Genomic DNA, 17,395 nt, shown 5'->3' on the forward strand with positions numbered 1-17,395 from the left:
GTCCCTTTCACTTCCCACCCTAAATCTCTGTGTGAAGTGTCCCCTACATTAGCTACATGGCTAGTAAGGAAAAGGTCAGAGACTCACAGTTGCTTTCCCGGGTTGAGGGAGCCCCGGTCTATCTCTCGATCAAACTCAGTCCGGATGTCTTCTAGGGACCCGTCATCCCCAAAGGCCCCCCACTCCGTGTTGATGCACATCCTCCCCTCGTCGCCTTCCACCAGGTCAATGTACCTCAGTTCCTCCATGTAGCAAGCATTTGTGCCAGTGCCTTGGAGAGACAAGATGGGAAGCTGTGACCACACAGACCGAGAGAGGAGGCAGTGCCTTCTCAAAAGGTCTGCTGAGTGAGGGATGAGCAGAAGGGTGACGTTACCAATGATCAGGCCGACTTCACAATGCTGGTCGTCATAGCCACAGGTCATCATGGTCCCCACTGTGTCATTCACCACAGCCACAATGTTGGCGTCGTAGTCCTGGGGACAGATAACGGGGTGTCACCGTCTACCCACACGTCCTAATGACCACCACTCCTCTTCTTGGTGGTGCTGGTTTCATTACTGCTGGTGCTCAAATTAACTGGATTAGGGTGCAGTGATTAAATTATGGAAAATGCACAGTCCCCTCAATTATCTGGCTTAAAATCCTTTTGAGAGTTGATTTTACACATGGAACCACATTGCTCTTCAAATCAACTCATTACATCCCTGCGCCAGCTATAACATCAGCTCCTCTGGCCGTGTTCTAACCACAGAAGGGTACCTGCCGACACGGCTCCCTGCAGCCCCACACTCTGCTGTTGGAAGGAGGTGACCGCACACCCAAAGGTTTGGTTCCTTTGGGCAGCTCCCTTTGGGTGGCACTTCTGAGAGTTCTGTGTGGAGCCACCCCTGTCCTTCTGGTCTGTGGACCCTCCTCACTCACCTGCCCAGGTCTTCAAGATCTCAAAACCATGGCACTCTCCGACCACAGACCTCCGCCCTCCTGCTCCGTTGAAAGGACCTTGGTCTGTTTTAGAGCACAGCCTTCTCCCCACACCTACCACCTCTGCATGGCAGAGGCAAATGGCCCAGAGAGAAATTACCCCTCGTTTCTTGATGGCTTTGTCAAGCAGCTTCACCACGTCTGCTCCCTCTACTCCACTTGCTTTAAATCTCTTTGTCCAGGTGATCAGGACGGCCTGCAAAGGAGAGCAGATAGGTTGGACAAGGCTGGGAAGCCTCTAGAATCCCCAGGTCCCTGGAGAGGCTGCTCAAAGACAGTGAAGAGAGGCCCAGAGGGGCACAGTGGCTTATCCAAGATCATGGCGGGTGATAGAGTTGGACTCCAATTCCATGTCCTCTCCATCCACCAGATGCATTTCTCTGGGGACTGCCAAAGAATAAAAACCAGCCTACAAAATCCAGCTCACACTAAAATAAAGAAAGTGGCCAGCCAGTTCAGTAGTGTCACTCAGCGTGCAAGCCTAACTGGATTTCAAACGCACAGCCAGAATCCACTAAAGACAGCAGGAGAAATCTCGTTCATACCTGATAACCCTTCCCCACAGCCCTTGGCTCCCACAGCTCCAAGGAATGGAAGCCAGAGCCAAGTTGCAAGAGAAAGAAAATGCTAAGATAGTTCTTGGTTGTTGAGCTTCTAAAAGTCCGATTTTGGAGGTTTAAGGGATAATGTTAACTATGTGTGATTTGGGAGCCCAGTGGTGTAGCGGTTAAGTGCTTGGCTGCTAACTAAAAGGTTGGCAGTTTGAACCTACCAGTTGCTCTGTGGGAAGAAGATGTGGCAGTCTGCTTCCGTAAAGGTGACAGCCTTGGAAACCCTATGGGGCAGTTCTACTCTGTCCTATAGGGTTGCTATGAATTGGAATCAACTCGATGGCGATGGGTTTGGTTTTTGGTTTTTATATGTGATTTATGCCTTATTCACCAGCTTTGGAACTTTACCCCCATTTGTAAAGCTGTGACTCCACTCTTTATACAATATGATCCCATTTCTATTTGTACATTAATGAAGAAACATCCAGAAGAATAGACAGCCAATGGTTATTCACTTCAGTATGTGGAGAGGTAGGAAACATACTATTTGCTTCACACATTTTTATATTATTTAATAGTTTTACATATTGCTTTTGTATTAAAAAAATAAATACAAGATGCTAATAAGCAAAATACTATTATACTGGAATCCTTTTCTCTAAATGGAGACAGTAGCTATAAATGCTGTAGCAGGGTTGGGAAGATTCCCTGTTCAGACCCTGTTGCCTCTGGGGAGACACAGAGATGGACATCTTGCTCACCAGCATGCACCACCCTTGCTAACGGTGAAAGCCACAGCAGCCTGTGAGAACACTTGGAAGGACGAGACCAGCCCGTGAGAACACTTGGAAGGACGAGCCTTGATGAGAACTGGTGGTTCTTCTCCAAGCAGCAGCCTGTGGCTAGGCCGGGCATGCCAAAGCCCCTGGACACACTACCTCCTCCTGAGGCTTCCCCTACCCCATCAAAAAAGACTCAGAGAACATGTGGGATTGGTAGTCAGGAGACCTGGTCCTATTTCCACACCTTTTGTCCATTTCCTGCGGGTGGTTCCTTAACTCCTCTGAGGTTCACTTTGCCCATCTGTAGGATAAGGAGCTGGTCTAGATTTGAATAGTCTTGAAGGTTGCAGCCAGCTCCAAGGAGTGGGCACAGGGCCCCTGGATGGGTAACCACTGGCTTCCTGCAGGTAGCACGCTCCAGCCCAGGAAGCTCTCCTAGATGTGCTCAAGGCCAGGGTTTGGGGCCCCCACCCTGGGCTCCTTCTCTGCCCACTATGCTCCTCTCCCAGGTACATCTGCTCTGCCCTGTGAGGGCTCTCATTCCCCCACACCTCCTGCAATGCCTTCACCCTGGAAGACTGTGCCTCCTGGGAGGGCAGCCATGTCTACCCAGGTCTCCCAGGGCCTTCTCCAGGGCCCGGCCACACAGCACACAGGAAATAGCTGCTGATGAACGGACGTGCGACACTAACGCACGGCTCACCCAGTCCAGCCCCCCGAGGTCTGAGGTCTCTTTATCCCAGACCATCTCCTACCTCTCACAGGGGGTCACGAGGAGCCCCGAGAACCACCTCTCTGCCCAAAGAGCACGAATATCACGTCCTGCTTCTCCAAAGCCAAGGGATGTTGCAAGAGGGTTTGGAAAAGACACCCTGGAGGCAAAGTTGACCTGAACTCTCTTGGGGGTGTAGCAACCCCCAGAGCAGAGAAAGAGGCTCAATGTGACCACAATGGCTGCTTGAAAAGATAAAAGGACACAAGAAGCCCTGCCCCATGCCTCACCTCCTCTTCCTCCCTGCTCTCCAATGAACTCACTCCTAGAGGTTTGCAGGAAGGCCTCTTGCAAACCGGCTCCCCTCACCTCCCTGGGAACTTGGGTCAAATGGGTAAGTATGTTCTGTCTCCCCCCAGGTCACAACCTCCTTCCTGGCACAGTGACAGTCAATAACAGTGCTCAAGAGCGGACACCATAGGCTATGTCTTCTCCTGGGACCCCTGTCCCTGGGGAGAGGGCTGGACCACCACCACCACCCAAATACTCTTTTCTCTGCTCCTAAGACCCGCTGGGCTTTCACCCTGGCCCTCTTCAAAAGCCCCTGCACTGGCCCTACACCATCAGTTCAGGTGGGTGTGGAGTGAGAAGTCCTTCTCCTTTCATCGAGATCTTTGGGGATCACAGACTGGAATATAAGGCCTACAGCTGCTGAGGCCCAATCCCTAACAGTTGAGGCTCCCCGCTTCCTCTCGGTGGCCCCCGCCTTTTTCTCCTCACCAGGACTTCGTGGGAAATACTCTGCCTCCAAAGTGACTTTGGGAGTGGGGCTCTGGGATGAGACAGCAACACCCCAGAGGCATTATGTTGGAAGGCGGGAGGCCACTGGCTGGGAAATGGGGCCTGGGATCCTGGTGTGGATCTCCCTTTAATAAGCCATGTGACCTTGGGAGGCCTCAGTTTTCCCATCTGTGAAATGAGGGGCTGGGCCTGCTGAGCTCTCAAGCCCCTCCTTGCTGTAACATTAGTGATTCCACAAATATACAGATGTAAGGGCTCAGCAGCTGAAGTGGTGCCCAGGAGAGGGTGCTTACCCTACTGATAAAGGGGTGCAGGGGCACTGCCAGGAGACCTAGAGGGTGCTGTGTATCCAAACGTTACTATCCTGCAGCAAAGTAGAGCACCTGCGAGCATGGGCTCTGGAGCCAGACTGCCCGGAGCTAATCCAGGCTCTATGCTTCCTGTCTGTGTGACCTTGGGCAAGGTTCTTAACCCCTCTGAGCCTCAGTTTTCTCATCTGTAGAGTGGGAATCATAAGTACTTTACTCATAGGGATGTTTGAAGATCACATGCATTAATTGTGAAGTGCATACTAGAACGATGCCTGGCACACCGTGGGCATCAATAATGCGAGCCATCAGTGTTCCTGGAGCCCTGGTGGCACAGTGGTTAAGAGCTCAGCTGCTAACCAAAAGATCGGCAGTTCGAATCCACCAGCCCTCCTTGGAAACCCTATGGGGCAGTTCTACCCTGTCCTATAGGGTCGCTATGAGTTGGAATCAACTCAACGGCAACAGGTTTTTTGGTTATCAATATTCCTATTATCAGGAGTTTATTCAGAGGTTGCTCTGTGTGTATGTGTTTGTGTATTTAAAAAAAAACAAAACCCGTTGCCGTCTAGTCAATTTCAACTCAGAGCAACCCTACAGGACAGAGTAGAACTGTCCTATAGGGTTTCCAAGGAGTGGCTGGTAGATTTGAACTGCCAATCTTTTGGATACTAGCCTGAGCTCTTAACCACTGTACCACCAGGATGCCATATATATATAGGGTTGCTATGAGTCGCAGTCGACTCAACGGCAGGGGATATATAAATATATATACTTGATAGGTCTGAGTCTATCCTTGTTGATCAGATAAATGAATGAACAAGTGACAAACAAGCAGTCGGGTGCAACAAGTCACCCAGAAGTCAACAAGGGAACTCAGAGCCTCTCCAGAGCTGGGGCTACTGACCAACAGATGCTGTCAAGTGGGGCCCTGGCACTGACGGAGTGAGGTAACCAGGATGGCGCCCAGGTAAACCCACACTGTGCAACTCCAACAAAGGGCTTTCCAGCCTCCCTCCATCATCATCACACCGGGTTTGTTTTCCTTCACTGGCATGAGTTTTATAACTGGTTCTTTCTACCTCATGGCCACAAATATCATGATTCATCCCCAAAGACACATAAATAATTAAACGAATTGGGAAATAAAATCATCACCTCACATCAATTTCTGCAAATGTTTCTCAAAAAATACAAGACAGGAGGCTATCCTCTAAGTGAAAGGGAAAATTCATCGAGAAAGAGGGTTCCTTAGCTTTTCCACTTTGGGGGCTTCTGTGGGGCCTGGTTTAACCCCAGGACGTCCTTACCTCATCAATTTTGGATTGTCGGCAGGGGAAAGAAAACGTGAATCCCACAGGTAATTTCTTGTCCTTGATTTTCTTCTTCTCCATGAAGTCTCCCAAGCACTCAGCGACGTGATCGAAAAGCTGGAGGAGGCATGACAGAGCAGTCACGCAGGAGGAAGGGGGCTTAACATTTTAGGAAAAAATGTAAACAATTCCCTCCCACACACACAGGAAAGAGCATGTCTACCCAAGCTGAGGAGTCCCTGAGTGGGGCAAATGGTTAACGTACTCAGCTGCTAACCAAAAGGTTGGAGGTTCGAGTCCACCCAGAGGTGTCTCAGAAAGGCCTGGTGATCTACTTCTGAAATATCAGCCATTGAAAACCTTATGGAACACAGCTGTACTCTAACACACACAGGGTCACCATGAGTCAGGGTCGATTCAATGGCAACTGGAACTGGACCCAAGCTGTCCATCCCCAAAGAACTAGCCGCCTTGTTTGAAAACCCACCGCGTGTATGAATGGTCAAGAAGGGTCAAAAAGAGACTGCCGTGGGGGCCAGCACGGCCCTTCGGAACCACTTCAAAAACTTAAAACAGAACCGGCCTCTCAGTGGTCTCTGATATGTATTATCTGGGTACTGAGAAAATTCAAACATAAGACAGAATCAGCTCCTCCTCTGTGACATACAGGCTGTGGGTGCACATCAAACCCCTCCACCATGTGGCCCCTCCCCACACTTCTAGCTCTGTAAATTCCAGAAGCTCCACAGGCAACTCCATAGAGGGATTTAACAACCTTCACACTACTATCATCTTTTTGCTTTTTACTGAGTATAATATATATATTACATGTACACAAAATGCACACATTATCATTGTGGAGCTCACTGGATTCTCACATACCTGTGTAACCAGCACCCAGATTAAGAGCCGCATTATCAGACCCAGATGCTCACCTCATGTCCCCTGAAGTCACCACCACTGCCACCCACCAAGGGCGACTGTGAGCTGCTCTGACTTTGAACACCCTAGATTTGTTGTGCCTGTCTTCTGCATATAAACGGGATGATACAGGGTGTGCTCTTGGGCACCTGCCTTCCTTCACTCTGTGTTGTGGGTATGAGTCATCTGTGTTATCATATGCCTTTGCAGCTCCTCCTTTTCACTGCTGCATAGTATTCCATGGAGTGAATACACTACCATTTGTTTACTGGGTTGCAGTTCAAGCTTGCCTGCTCCACTACCCATTACCTTTGATTTAACAGGCACAAACGTATCCTAGGAATCCGCTAAAAGAACCCACAATACTGGTTCCCTAACTTCGGCATGAATACTGCCCAAGATGGGAGACTCACCACTTCAAAGGCAACATTTTTGGATCTCTGTAATACCTCTCCTCATCTCTATAGTGTATCCTGGACTGAATATAATATTCCATATGTGTTCTAACCAGAGGAGAGCTTAGTAGAATTAATAACCTCCCTTATCTTTGGCTGTAGATCTCTATGAATGCAACCAAAGCATATGTATGCTCTTTGGCTGCCATACCACAGTCTAGGTAAACCCCCTATCTTTCTCACATTGCTGCTATGACACTGGGCTTCCCACATGTATCCTTCTACCATCAAGACCAGTTTGTTTATGTCTGGGATCAACACAGCCATGAGCTTCTTGGAGCCCAAAAGAAGGCAAGGTCAAACTGCATGGTCACGTGAAGCAGCCCCAGCCTATGTTTCCAGACCAGGTCATCTACCTGAGGGCTTTTCTTGCAGGGGCATCCTTGAGAGGGGCCAGGTGTCATTATTCCCAGCCCCATCTTTCCCCAGATGCTCCCGACCCAGCTCTGAAGTCTGACTTTCCTGCCAGGGTAAGAAAAACTTGGTCAGTTTTGATTCAGAAGTCTCTGCTCCTGAGTCACAAGAACTCAGGCTGGAGCTGAGGAGACACATGACCACCTTCCCTGGCTAAGCTTCCTGCGACCTACATTCCAGACTGATATACAGCCATTGCTAAGTCCATCTGCACACCCCACGTCATCTGTCCTCAGAAGCTCTGGACTTCCCTGCAGCCCTAGGATAGAAGCAGGGCTATTGCAGGAAGTAGCAGGGAAGTGCCTGGGAAGGGCTGCAGAAACAGATTCACATGAACCAGCTCCAGGATCCTGACTGAAAACAACTCCCCCAAAGCACTCCCTTAAGAAAATGTCGTTTCTGCAGAAGGCTCACAGTCCAGGGGCTACAAGCCAGGAAGGAACCCCTGGGCTAACCTGGACTCCTCCCCATAGCTGTGATCAACCTAGGAGGCCAGTGACCCCACCTCTCTGGACTCAAACTTTCTGTGTCTAAAAAATGTTCATTTTTAATGTCCTGGCAACATGCTCATTATAAAAAAAAATGTTTTAAACCCCCACCCCTCCAAATCAGTTCCTCTGACTGAGGATGGTAAAGACTAAAACAAAAACTTAAAAATGTATTATTCAAAATTCCCAAAACCAACAAAGTAATATTTTAAGTATACTTCTGAAATTATTAAAATTTAAAATTGCATTCAGACTTTTGGGACACCGTGTGTGTGTGTGTGCGCGCGCACGCATGCGTACGTGTATGCGTGCACTCGTGTGTGGAGAGAGACAGGAAGAGGTAGCAGGCAGAGCAGAGAGAAAGAAAAGGATAAATCAAATAGTTAACTGGGGAATCTGGGTGAAGGTATCTTATAGGACCTCTTTGTTACCATCTTAAAACTTTTCTGCAAGTTTAATATTATTTCAAAATAAAAGTTTAAAATCTATTAAAAATTCCCCAACATTAGAGAAGATGAGAGTCCCTATAATCACAACCCTAATAATTTATCACTGTTAATCATCTGTGAGACTGAGCTGCTTCATGGGTAAAATGAGGACCCTGGTCTACCAGACTATTCTATAGGTCGACAGAAAAACGCAGGATTATTTCTAACCTCACACCAAAATTCTGGAGGAAGGGTTCCTGTTTTAATCCCAACTTTTTATCTTCCGACCCTCTGCCTCACGCCCCAGACTTTCTTCCTTCCCTGCAGCCCTCACATTTCCTCACCATCAAAAAAAATAAAAAAACAGAAATCAAAACAATAAAGACAAAACCCAGCCCAGGAGCACCACACTGCTGAAACAGTTAACATCTGGAACCAGACAGCCTGGATTCAAACAGCAGCTCCAACCTTATGAGCTGTGTAGCCCATGGGCTGATGACTTGACGTCTGAGCCTCAATTTTCCCATCTGTAAAATGGGAATAATAACAATACTCACTTCATAGGGTTGTTGTGATGATTAAATGAGTTATTACAGGTAAAGTACTTAGATCAGTAACTTGCATGTAACAAATACTATGTCTTTGCTATAATAATACTATATTACTATCACCATCTTCTCTTTGCAGACTGCCTGGAATGGGCAAAGGAAGAAACAGAGACAGTGCGGGACAAAGCAGTGCTGGGAATGAGAAGAGGGGAAGATGAGACAGAGGCTGGGAGAGACACAGTCACCAGGGGCAGCAGAAAGAAGGAAGTCGCTGGACATGAACTCAGTGAGGAGTGTGCACTTGTACATACGTGGGGGGGGGGTGCTGTTGTAGGGTGCCATGGAGTCAGTTCCAACTCACAGCGACCCTGTGTACAACAGAACAAAACACTGCCTGGTCCTGTGCCATCCTCAAAATCCTTGCTGTGTTTGAGCCCACTGTTACAGCCACTGTGTCAATCCATCTTGTTGAGGGTCTTCCTCTTTTTCAATGACCCTCTACTTTACCAAGCATGACGGTCTTCTACAGGGACTGATCCCTCCTGATAACACGTCTGAAGTATGTGAGACTTAGTCTCTCTATCCTCTCTTCTAAGGAGCATTCTGGCTGCACTTCTTTCAAGACAGATTTGTTCGTTCTTCTGGCAATCCATGGTATATTCAACATTCTTCACCAACACCATAATTCAAAGGCATCAATTTGTCTTCAGTCTTCCTTATTCACTGTCCAGCTTTCAAATGCATATGAGACAACTGAAAATACCATGGCTTAGGTCAGGGGCACCTTAATCCTCAGAGTGACATCTTTGCTTTTTAACACTTTAAAGAGGTCTTTTGCAGCAGATTTGCCCAATGCAATACGTCGTTTGATTGCTTGACTGCTGCTTCCGTGGGCATTGATTGTGGATCCAAGTAAAGTGAAATCCTTGACAATTTCAATCTTTGCTCCGTTTATCATGATGTTGCTTACTGGTCTAGTTGTGAGGATTTTTGTTCTCTTTATGTTGCGGTGTAATCCATACTAAAGGCTGTAGTCTTTGATCTTCATCTTAAGTGCTTCAAGTCCTCTTCACTTTCAGCAAGCAAGGCTGTGTCACCTGCATATCACAGGTTGTTAATGAGTCTTCCTCCAATTCTGATGCCGTGTTCTTCTTCACATAGTCCAGCTTCTTGGATTATTTGCTCAGCATACAGATTGAACAAATATGGTGAAAATATAATCTTTATGCACACTTTCCCCGATTTTAAACAACACAGTATCCCCTTGTTTTGTTCAAACGCCCACCTGTTGGTCTATGTACAGGTTCCACGTGAGCACAATTAAGTGTTCTGGAACTCTCATTCTTCACAATGTTATCCATAATTTGTTATGAACCACACAGTCAAATGTCTTTGTATGGTCAATAAAACACAGGTAAGCATCTTTCTGGTATTCTCTGGTTTCAGCCAAGATCCATCTGACATCAGCAATGATATCCCTTGTTCCACATCCTCTTCTGAATATGGCTTGAATTTCGAGCAGCTCCCTATGTACTACTGCAACTGTTTTTGAATTATCTTCAGCAAAATTTACTTGAGTGTGATATTAATGACATTGTTGGATAATTTCCACATTCTGTTGGATCACCTTTCTTTACAATGGGCACAAATACGGATCTCTTCCAGTTGGTTGGCCAGGAAGCTGTCTTCCAAATTTCTTGGCAAAGACGAGTGAGCACCTCCAGAATTGCATCCGTTTGTTGAAACATCTCAATTGGTATTCTGTCAATTCCTGGAGCCCTGCTTTTCACCAATGCCTTTAGTGCAGCTTGGACTTCTTCCTTCAATGTCATCGGTTCTTGATCACATGCTACCTCCTGAAATGGTTGGATATCAATCAATTCATTTTGGTACAGTGACTCTGAGTATCCCTTCCATCTTCTTTTGATGTTTCTTGCGTCATTCAATATTTTGCCCACAGAATCCTTCAATATTGAAACTCGAGGCTTGATTCTTTTCTTCAGTTCTTTCAGCTTGAGAAATGCTGAGCGTGTTCTTCCCTTTTGGTTTTCTAACTCTAGGTCTTTGCACATTTCAGTATAATACTTTACTTTGTCTTCTCAAGTTGCCCTTTGAAATCTTCTGTTCCCCTCTTTTACTTCATCATTTCTTCAGTTCACTTTAGCTACTCTAAGTTCAAGAGCAAGTTTCAAAGTCTCTTCAGACACCCATTTTGGTAATTTCTTTCATATCTTTTTAACGACCTTTTGTTTTCTTCATATATGATGTCCTTGATGTCATCCCACAACTCATCTGGTCTTTGGTCATTAGTGTTCAATACATCAAATCTATTCTTGAGATGGTCTCCAAATTCAGGTGGGATATACTCAAGGTTGTATTTTGGCTCTTGTGGACTTTCTAAAATTTCTTCAGCTTCAGTTTGAAGTTGCATAAGAGCAATTGATGGTCGGTTCTGCAGTTGGCCCCTGGCCTTGTTCTGACTAATGATATTGGGCTTCTTCATCGTCTCCGCCACAGATGTAGTCAATTTGACTCCTGTGTACTCTATTCGGTGAGGTCCACGTGTATAGATAGTCACAGTTTATGTTGTTGAAAAAAGGTATTTCCAATGAATAAGTCACTGATCTTGCAAAATCTTTATCACGCAATCTCCGGCACAGTTTCTATCACCAAGGCCATATTTTCCAACTACCGATCCTGGCTTACAACTTTCGAATTCCAATCACTAGTAATTATCAATGCACCTTGACTGCATGTTTGATTAATTTCAGATTGCAGAAGTTGGTAAAAATTTTCAATTTCCTAATCTTTGGCCCTAATGGTTGGCGTGTGTCTTAGTCATCTAGCGCTGCTATAACAGAAATACCACAAGTGGATGGTTTTAAGGAAGAGAAGTTTACTTCCTCATAGTCAAAGTAGGCTAAAATTCAGGGCATCAGCTCCAGGGGAAGGCTTTTTCTGTCGGCCTTCTTCTCTTCAGTGTTAACCCGGACTAGGAGCTTCTCCAAGCAGGGACCCCGGTCCAAAGGACACACTCTGCTCCTGGCACTGCTTTCTTGATGGTAAGAGGTCCCCCGGTCTCACTGCTCACTTCTGTTTTTATATCTCAAGAGATTGCCTCAGGACACAATCCAGTCTTATAGATACGGTCCTGCCTTACTAACACAACTGCCACCCATTCTTCCTCATTAACATCATAGAGGAAGGTTTACAACATACAGGAAAACCACACAGTACCAGGAATCATGGCCTAGCCAAATTGATACACACATTTTTTGGAGGACATAATTCAAACCATGACAGTGTGTAAATTTGAATAATAGTCATATTAACTCGTCTTCCTTGTAGGCATATAGATATTATCCTATCACTGACAGCGTTGTATTTCAGGATAGATCTTGAAACGTTCTTTTTGACGATGAATGTGACACCATTCCTCTCCAGTTTGTCACTCCTGGCATAGAAGACCATATGATTGTCCAATTCAAAATGACCAATACTCATCCATTTCAGCTCACTATTACCTAGGATATCAATGTTTTATACGTTCCATTTCATTTCTGACGAGTTTCAATTTTCATAGATTTATACTTCACACATTCCACGTGTGTGTGACAGGGAGTACTCCCTTTATTTGCAAATCCCACTCCTAAAGGTCAGGCCAAAAAGCATACAGGGAATGTTTACAGCAGGAGTGAGTGTCGGTGGTGAAGGCAGCAGGCAGAGGTACTTCAACCCAAGGACATGGGGAACACACAGTGACAGGTGAGTGTTTGTTGCCAAATGGAAAGAGCAGGATGCCAAAAATCTGAGGCTGCTGGGTCCCTGAAAAAAGGAACAACACAGTGGCCAACTGGGCACTACTAGGAGACCTAACAGCAGGAGCCTTCACACACATCTGAAATGGATGGTCCAGTTTCCACAGCCCAGGAACAGAGTAATAAGTGGGGGACCTGCAGGCAGGGCCATCGTACGAGGGGTGTACCAGTGTCAGACTGGCTGTCGAGTGGCCCATTTGTAATGGTGACAGGGTCACCTTTGACACTTGCTGTGACATGGTCTGAGGAGCTGAGCCCAAAGCCCAGGGAGCAGGTTAAAGGCCAGGAGAAGCCCTGGTCTTGCAGACAGAAAAGAGGACTTGCTCCAGGTCTCGCCCATGTTAGTTTCAGCACAAAGCGTAGTCAGGAGGATACGGCTCCTGGGTCTCCTCTCTAAGTCCACCCCAGAACAAATGGGTTTTCTGGAGAACTTGGTCACGAACCCTGTAGTAAACACACCCTCCGCAAAGCAAATATTTGGCAAGCTTTGAATAGGGATCCTGGACAGCAGCCATGACTCTGGAGACAAGCTATACAAACCGGAGGAGCCAGAAGGTCTACAAGAGAGACGAGCTTACAGAACTCGAGACTGACAGGGAAACTGACAGGGAGGGGCTGGCTGGATCTTAATCACAGGGGTTCTCAGGGAGCTGGGGACTAACCCCTCACGGCACCCAGATGGGCAGGAGCTGGGTGACGGGGCCTTTCTGAGCATGTCCACGTCTTCAGTGTCCTTCCAGGGACACCTGGAGAAGGTGGGCTTCAGGTACTGAGTGTGAGAGGAGGAGGAGGTGATTTCCCAAGCAAGGCCCCGCCTCCCAGCTGTCTGTGCCAAGGATTTGTACAATGCCATTAAATCAGGTAGCTAAGAGCCCTCCGATATGCCCTGGAGTTATAAACTCTAATTCCTCCTGTCCTACATTACAACAGCCACACCCTACGAGGGCTGGGCTTGGTGGGCTGGGTGAGGAAGCCAGTGGCTTGGAGGAAGGGATATTTTCTGCTAACCCTCTGTTGGGGTACTAATCCCAGGATCCTTAGGGAATGAAGGCATTTACCCAACAGAGCTACTGGGTCTCCCTCCTCACACCCTTGATACCGCAAAGGCCCGAGGTGCCCACTTCCACTCCACTAGTTTACCCGGAGGGTGGAAGTCTCTTGTGGAATAACCCCACCTCCAACTGGCTGTCATGTTCCTCCACCCAAGAGTCCCTCTCAGCCCACATCTCCACAATGGACTACTTCTAGGGGTTCAGGTTCCTGGAGGTACCCTAGGGCCCCACGCCTGGCCAGCCAGGTCTGACCCAAAGGGAGCAGGGACCCACCTGGCTTCCACTGCCGTGCATGATGTTCTCAGGGGTGTCGTACACCTCAGACTCCATGCGAACATTCTGATGCTGCTCGTGATCCACTTGTACCCGTAGAATTCGAAAGGAAGACCCACCAAGATCCAAGGCAATGAAATCTCCCTTTTCTGTTTAGGGAGACAACAGGTATCACATCAGATTCAAGGGTTATGGGGTGGTCACACTCCAGGCCCCCTTCTCTGCAGGCCCCAGGCCTTCTCTGCCTCCTCATCTGCACTGCCCTTTCAGCCGGAAAGTAGGATGCACACAAACCTCATGCGACCACTATCCTAACTGGAAAAGTGGGCAAGAGAAAACCCATGCCAAGCCTGGCACCCTTAAACAGAAATCACTTTAATCAATCTCAGTCTCATACCCAACTACAGGGGCATGAAAGCAATGGATTAAGTACAAATTCCCATCAGATCTTTTCTCTAACTCCTTACTCTATATCAAAAACTATAGTGCATTAAAAAAAAATTATATAATCAAACCAGGGTGAGAGGCATTTCACTCAAAGACACCCTTGAATTTGAGGTCCCTCCCCACCTTGGTTCCTACCACGTCAGGCCAGACACCGATGGCCGGCAGCCCAGAGCACCACTTATTCCCCAGGGGATGTTTATCAGAGGAGCCCCTGCTGGTCACATAAGAATAGAACTGGCCACTGTGATTATACCCCTGAGGACCAATGTGTGCAGCAAAACTGGGGTGACCTCAACGGAATAGAGAAAGCTGCTGCGACACTGTACGCCAAGACCACCAGACAGCAACAAGGCCATGTGCGAGACACCAAACCATGAAGCCACCATCAAACATTCCTTACCCAATTTCTTACTAGTTACCCTCACACACATTCCCAAAACATCGGTGAAGATCAGTTAACTTTACTCCTGATGTCAAGGTGACCTCCCCATGTCCCACTGCACCCTGTGTCAGGGTGACAGCTCCCCTGCCTTGCCCAGCCCTGGTGGTCTGCTAAGCCCTCAATCTATGGCATGTCATTTTTCTAGGGAAGCATCTTTATTGTTCTAATTATGATTATTATTTTGGTAACAGCTTTCCAAAACCAAACCAAACCCACTGCCATCGAGTTGATTCCCACTCATAGTGACCCTATAGGGCAGAGTAGAACTGCCCCATAGGGTTTCCAAGGCTGTCATCTTTATGGAAGCAGATTGGGACATCTTTCTCCCGCAGAGTGGCTGCTAGATTCAAATCGCTGACCTTTCGGTTAGCAGCTGAACCACTGCATCACCCAGGCTCCTTGGTAACAGCTTTACTAAGATATAATTCATATGCTATACAATTCATCCACTTACAGTATACAATTCAATGGTTTTTTAGTATATTCAGAATTGTACAACCATCACCACAAAAAATTTTCGAACATTTTCATCATCCCGAAAAGAAATCCTGTACCCTTTAGCTGAGGCATTAGTGGTTCAGTGGTGGAATTCTCACCTTCCATGAGGGAGGCCCTGGTTTGATTCCCGGCCAATGCACCACATGTGCAGCCACCACTTATCTGTCAGTGGAGGCCTGTGTGTTGCTATGATGCTGAACTGGTGTCAGTGGAGCTTCCAGACCAAGACAGACTAGGAAGAAAGCCTGGTGATCTACTTCTGAAAACGAGCCAATGAAAACCCTATGGATCGCAGAAGTCTGCACCACAACTGATCATGGGGATGGTACAGGATCGGGCAACATTTCACTCTGTTGTGTGTGGGGTCACCAACAACACCCTTTAGCTATCATCCCTCCGGCATCCCCTCTCCAACCCTAGGCAACCACTAATCCACTTTCTGTCTCTATAGATTTGCCTATTCTGGACATTTAACATAACTGGAATCACATGAAATGTGGTCTTTTGTAACTGGCTTTTTTCACTTGGCATAATGTTTTCAAGGTTCATCCACGTTGCAGCATAAATGAGTACTTCATTCCTTTATATTGCCAAATAATATTCCATTATACGGATATACCACATTTTGTTTATCCATTCATCAGCTGATGGACATCTGGGTAGTTTCCACTTTTTTGGCCATTATGAATAATGCTGCTATGAAAATTCATTGTACACATTTTTGTGTGGACGTATGTTTTCATTTCTCTTGGGTATACAGGTAGTTCCCAACTTAATGACGTACTCGAGTTACAACAAACCACACTTAGAACCATTTTTTTTTTTGGTACATCTTATCATTAATAATATGTACTACATACAATGCTGCAGCATGTAATTGGCTGATGTTATCATTCGCAGACATTCACTCACAGATGTTCAAAGATTGGATTTCTAAAGATACTGATAATAAAAGGCAGTAATAATGGAAACTAAAAAAGATATTCAACTTATGTCAGAACTGACTTAGGGTGGAGTCGTCAGAATGGAACCCTGTTGTAAGTTGGGGACTATCTGCATTTCAGAGTAGAATTGCTGGGTCAAGCAGTAACCCTATGTATCTCTTTGAGGAACTGCTAAACTGTTTTCCACAGCAGCTATACCATATTACATTCCCACCAGCTGTGTATGAGGGTTTCAATTTCTTCACATCTTCGACAACACTTATTATTATCTGACTCTGATTATACCCACCCTAGTGGCTGTGAAGTAGTATCACATTGTGGTTTTGATTTGCATTTCCCCAATGACTAATGATGTTGAGTATCTTCTTACTGGTCATTTGTATATCTTCTTTGGAGAAATGTCTATTCAAGTCCCTTGTCCTTTTTAAAAATTGGGTTGTCTTTTTTTTGAGTTATAGGAGTTCCTTATATGTTCTAGATATAAGTCCCCTGTCAGGTATATGAATTGCAAATATTTTCTCCTATTCGGTGGGTTGCCTTTTCACTTTCTGATAGTGTCCTTTGAAATACAAAAGTTTTTCATTTTGATGAAGCCTAACTGAACTACTTTTTCTTTTGAGGCTGTGCTTTTGTTGTCATACATAAGGATCTATTGCCAAATCAAAGATTTACTTCTAAGAGTTTTATAGTTTTAGCCCTTACATATAGGTCTTTGATCCATTTTGAGTTAGTTTTTCTATATAGTGTGAAGTAGGGTTTCAACTTCACTCTTTCGCATGTGGCTACACAGTTGCCCCACACCATTTGCTGAAAGGACTATTCTTTCTCCAATGAATGGTCTTGGCACCCTTGTTGAAAACCAATTGATCATAAATGCGAAGGGTTTATTTCTGGACTCTCAATTCTGTTATATAGATCCGTATGTCTACCTTTATGCCAGTACTACACTGTCTTGATTATTGTTGCTTTGCAGTAAGTTTTTAAATTGGGAATTGTTCTTCTTTTTCAAGCTTGTTTTGGCTGCTTTGGGTCTCGTGAGATTTTTATCATTTTTTTTCTTAAAGTAGTGGTTGTTTGTTGCTTTAAAAAAAAGTTATCTTTTATAAAGCTGACACGTTTTGTAGTTGATATCACGAAGCTTTATGCTCTGACACACTGCTATGTTTCTGGAAATGAGAACAATGTTTGGCACACAGTAAGGGTTCAACAAATACCT

At 46.0% G+C, this 17,395-nt stretch overlaps 1 protein-coding gene across 6 annotated transcripts in view; it reads right to left on the bottom strand.

The window, feature by feature from the left end:
- Positions 1–17,395, bottom strand: part of HK1 (hexokinase 1) — an 83,360-nt gene that overhangs the window by 32,936 nt on the left and 33,029 nt on the right. For all 6 annotated transcript variants that reach the window (XM_023740726.1, XM_004386381.2, XM_023740725.1 and 3 more), the window contains 5 exons: positions 13,849–13,997; positions 5,449–5,568; positions 1,085–1,180; positions 377–476; positions 88–271 (listed from right to left, as the gene is read on the bottom strand). In XM_023740726.1, the coding sequence (XP_023596494.1) occupies positions 88–271; positions 377–476; positions 1,085–1,180; positions 5,449–5,568; positions 13,849–13,997 (649 nt within the window). The remainder of the gene's footprint in view (positions 1–87; positions 272–376; positions 477–1,084; positions 1,181–5,448; positions 5,569–13,848; positions 13,998–17,395) is intronic.

Source organism: Trichechus manatus, unplaced genomic scaffold (assembly GCF_000243295.1).
Source record: "Trichechus manatus latirostris isolate Lorelei unplaced genomic scaffold, TriManLat1.0 scaffold00163, whole genome shotgun sequence".
Classification (NCBI taxonomy): Eukaryota; Metazoa; Chordata; class Mammalia; order Sirenia; family Trichechidae; genus Trichechus; species Trichechus manatus.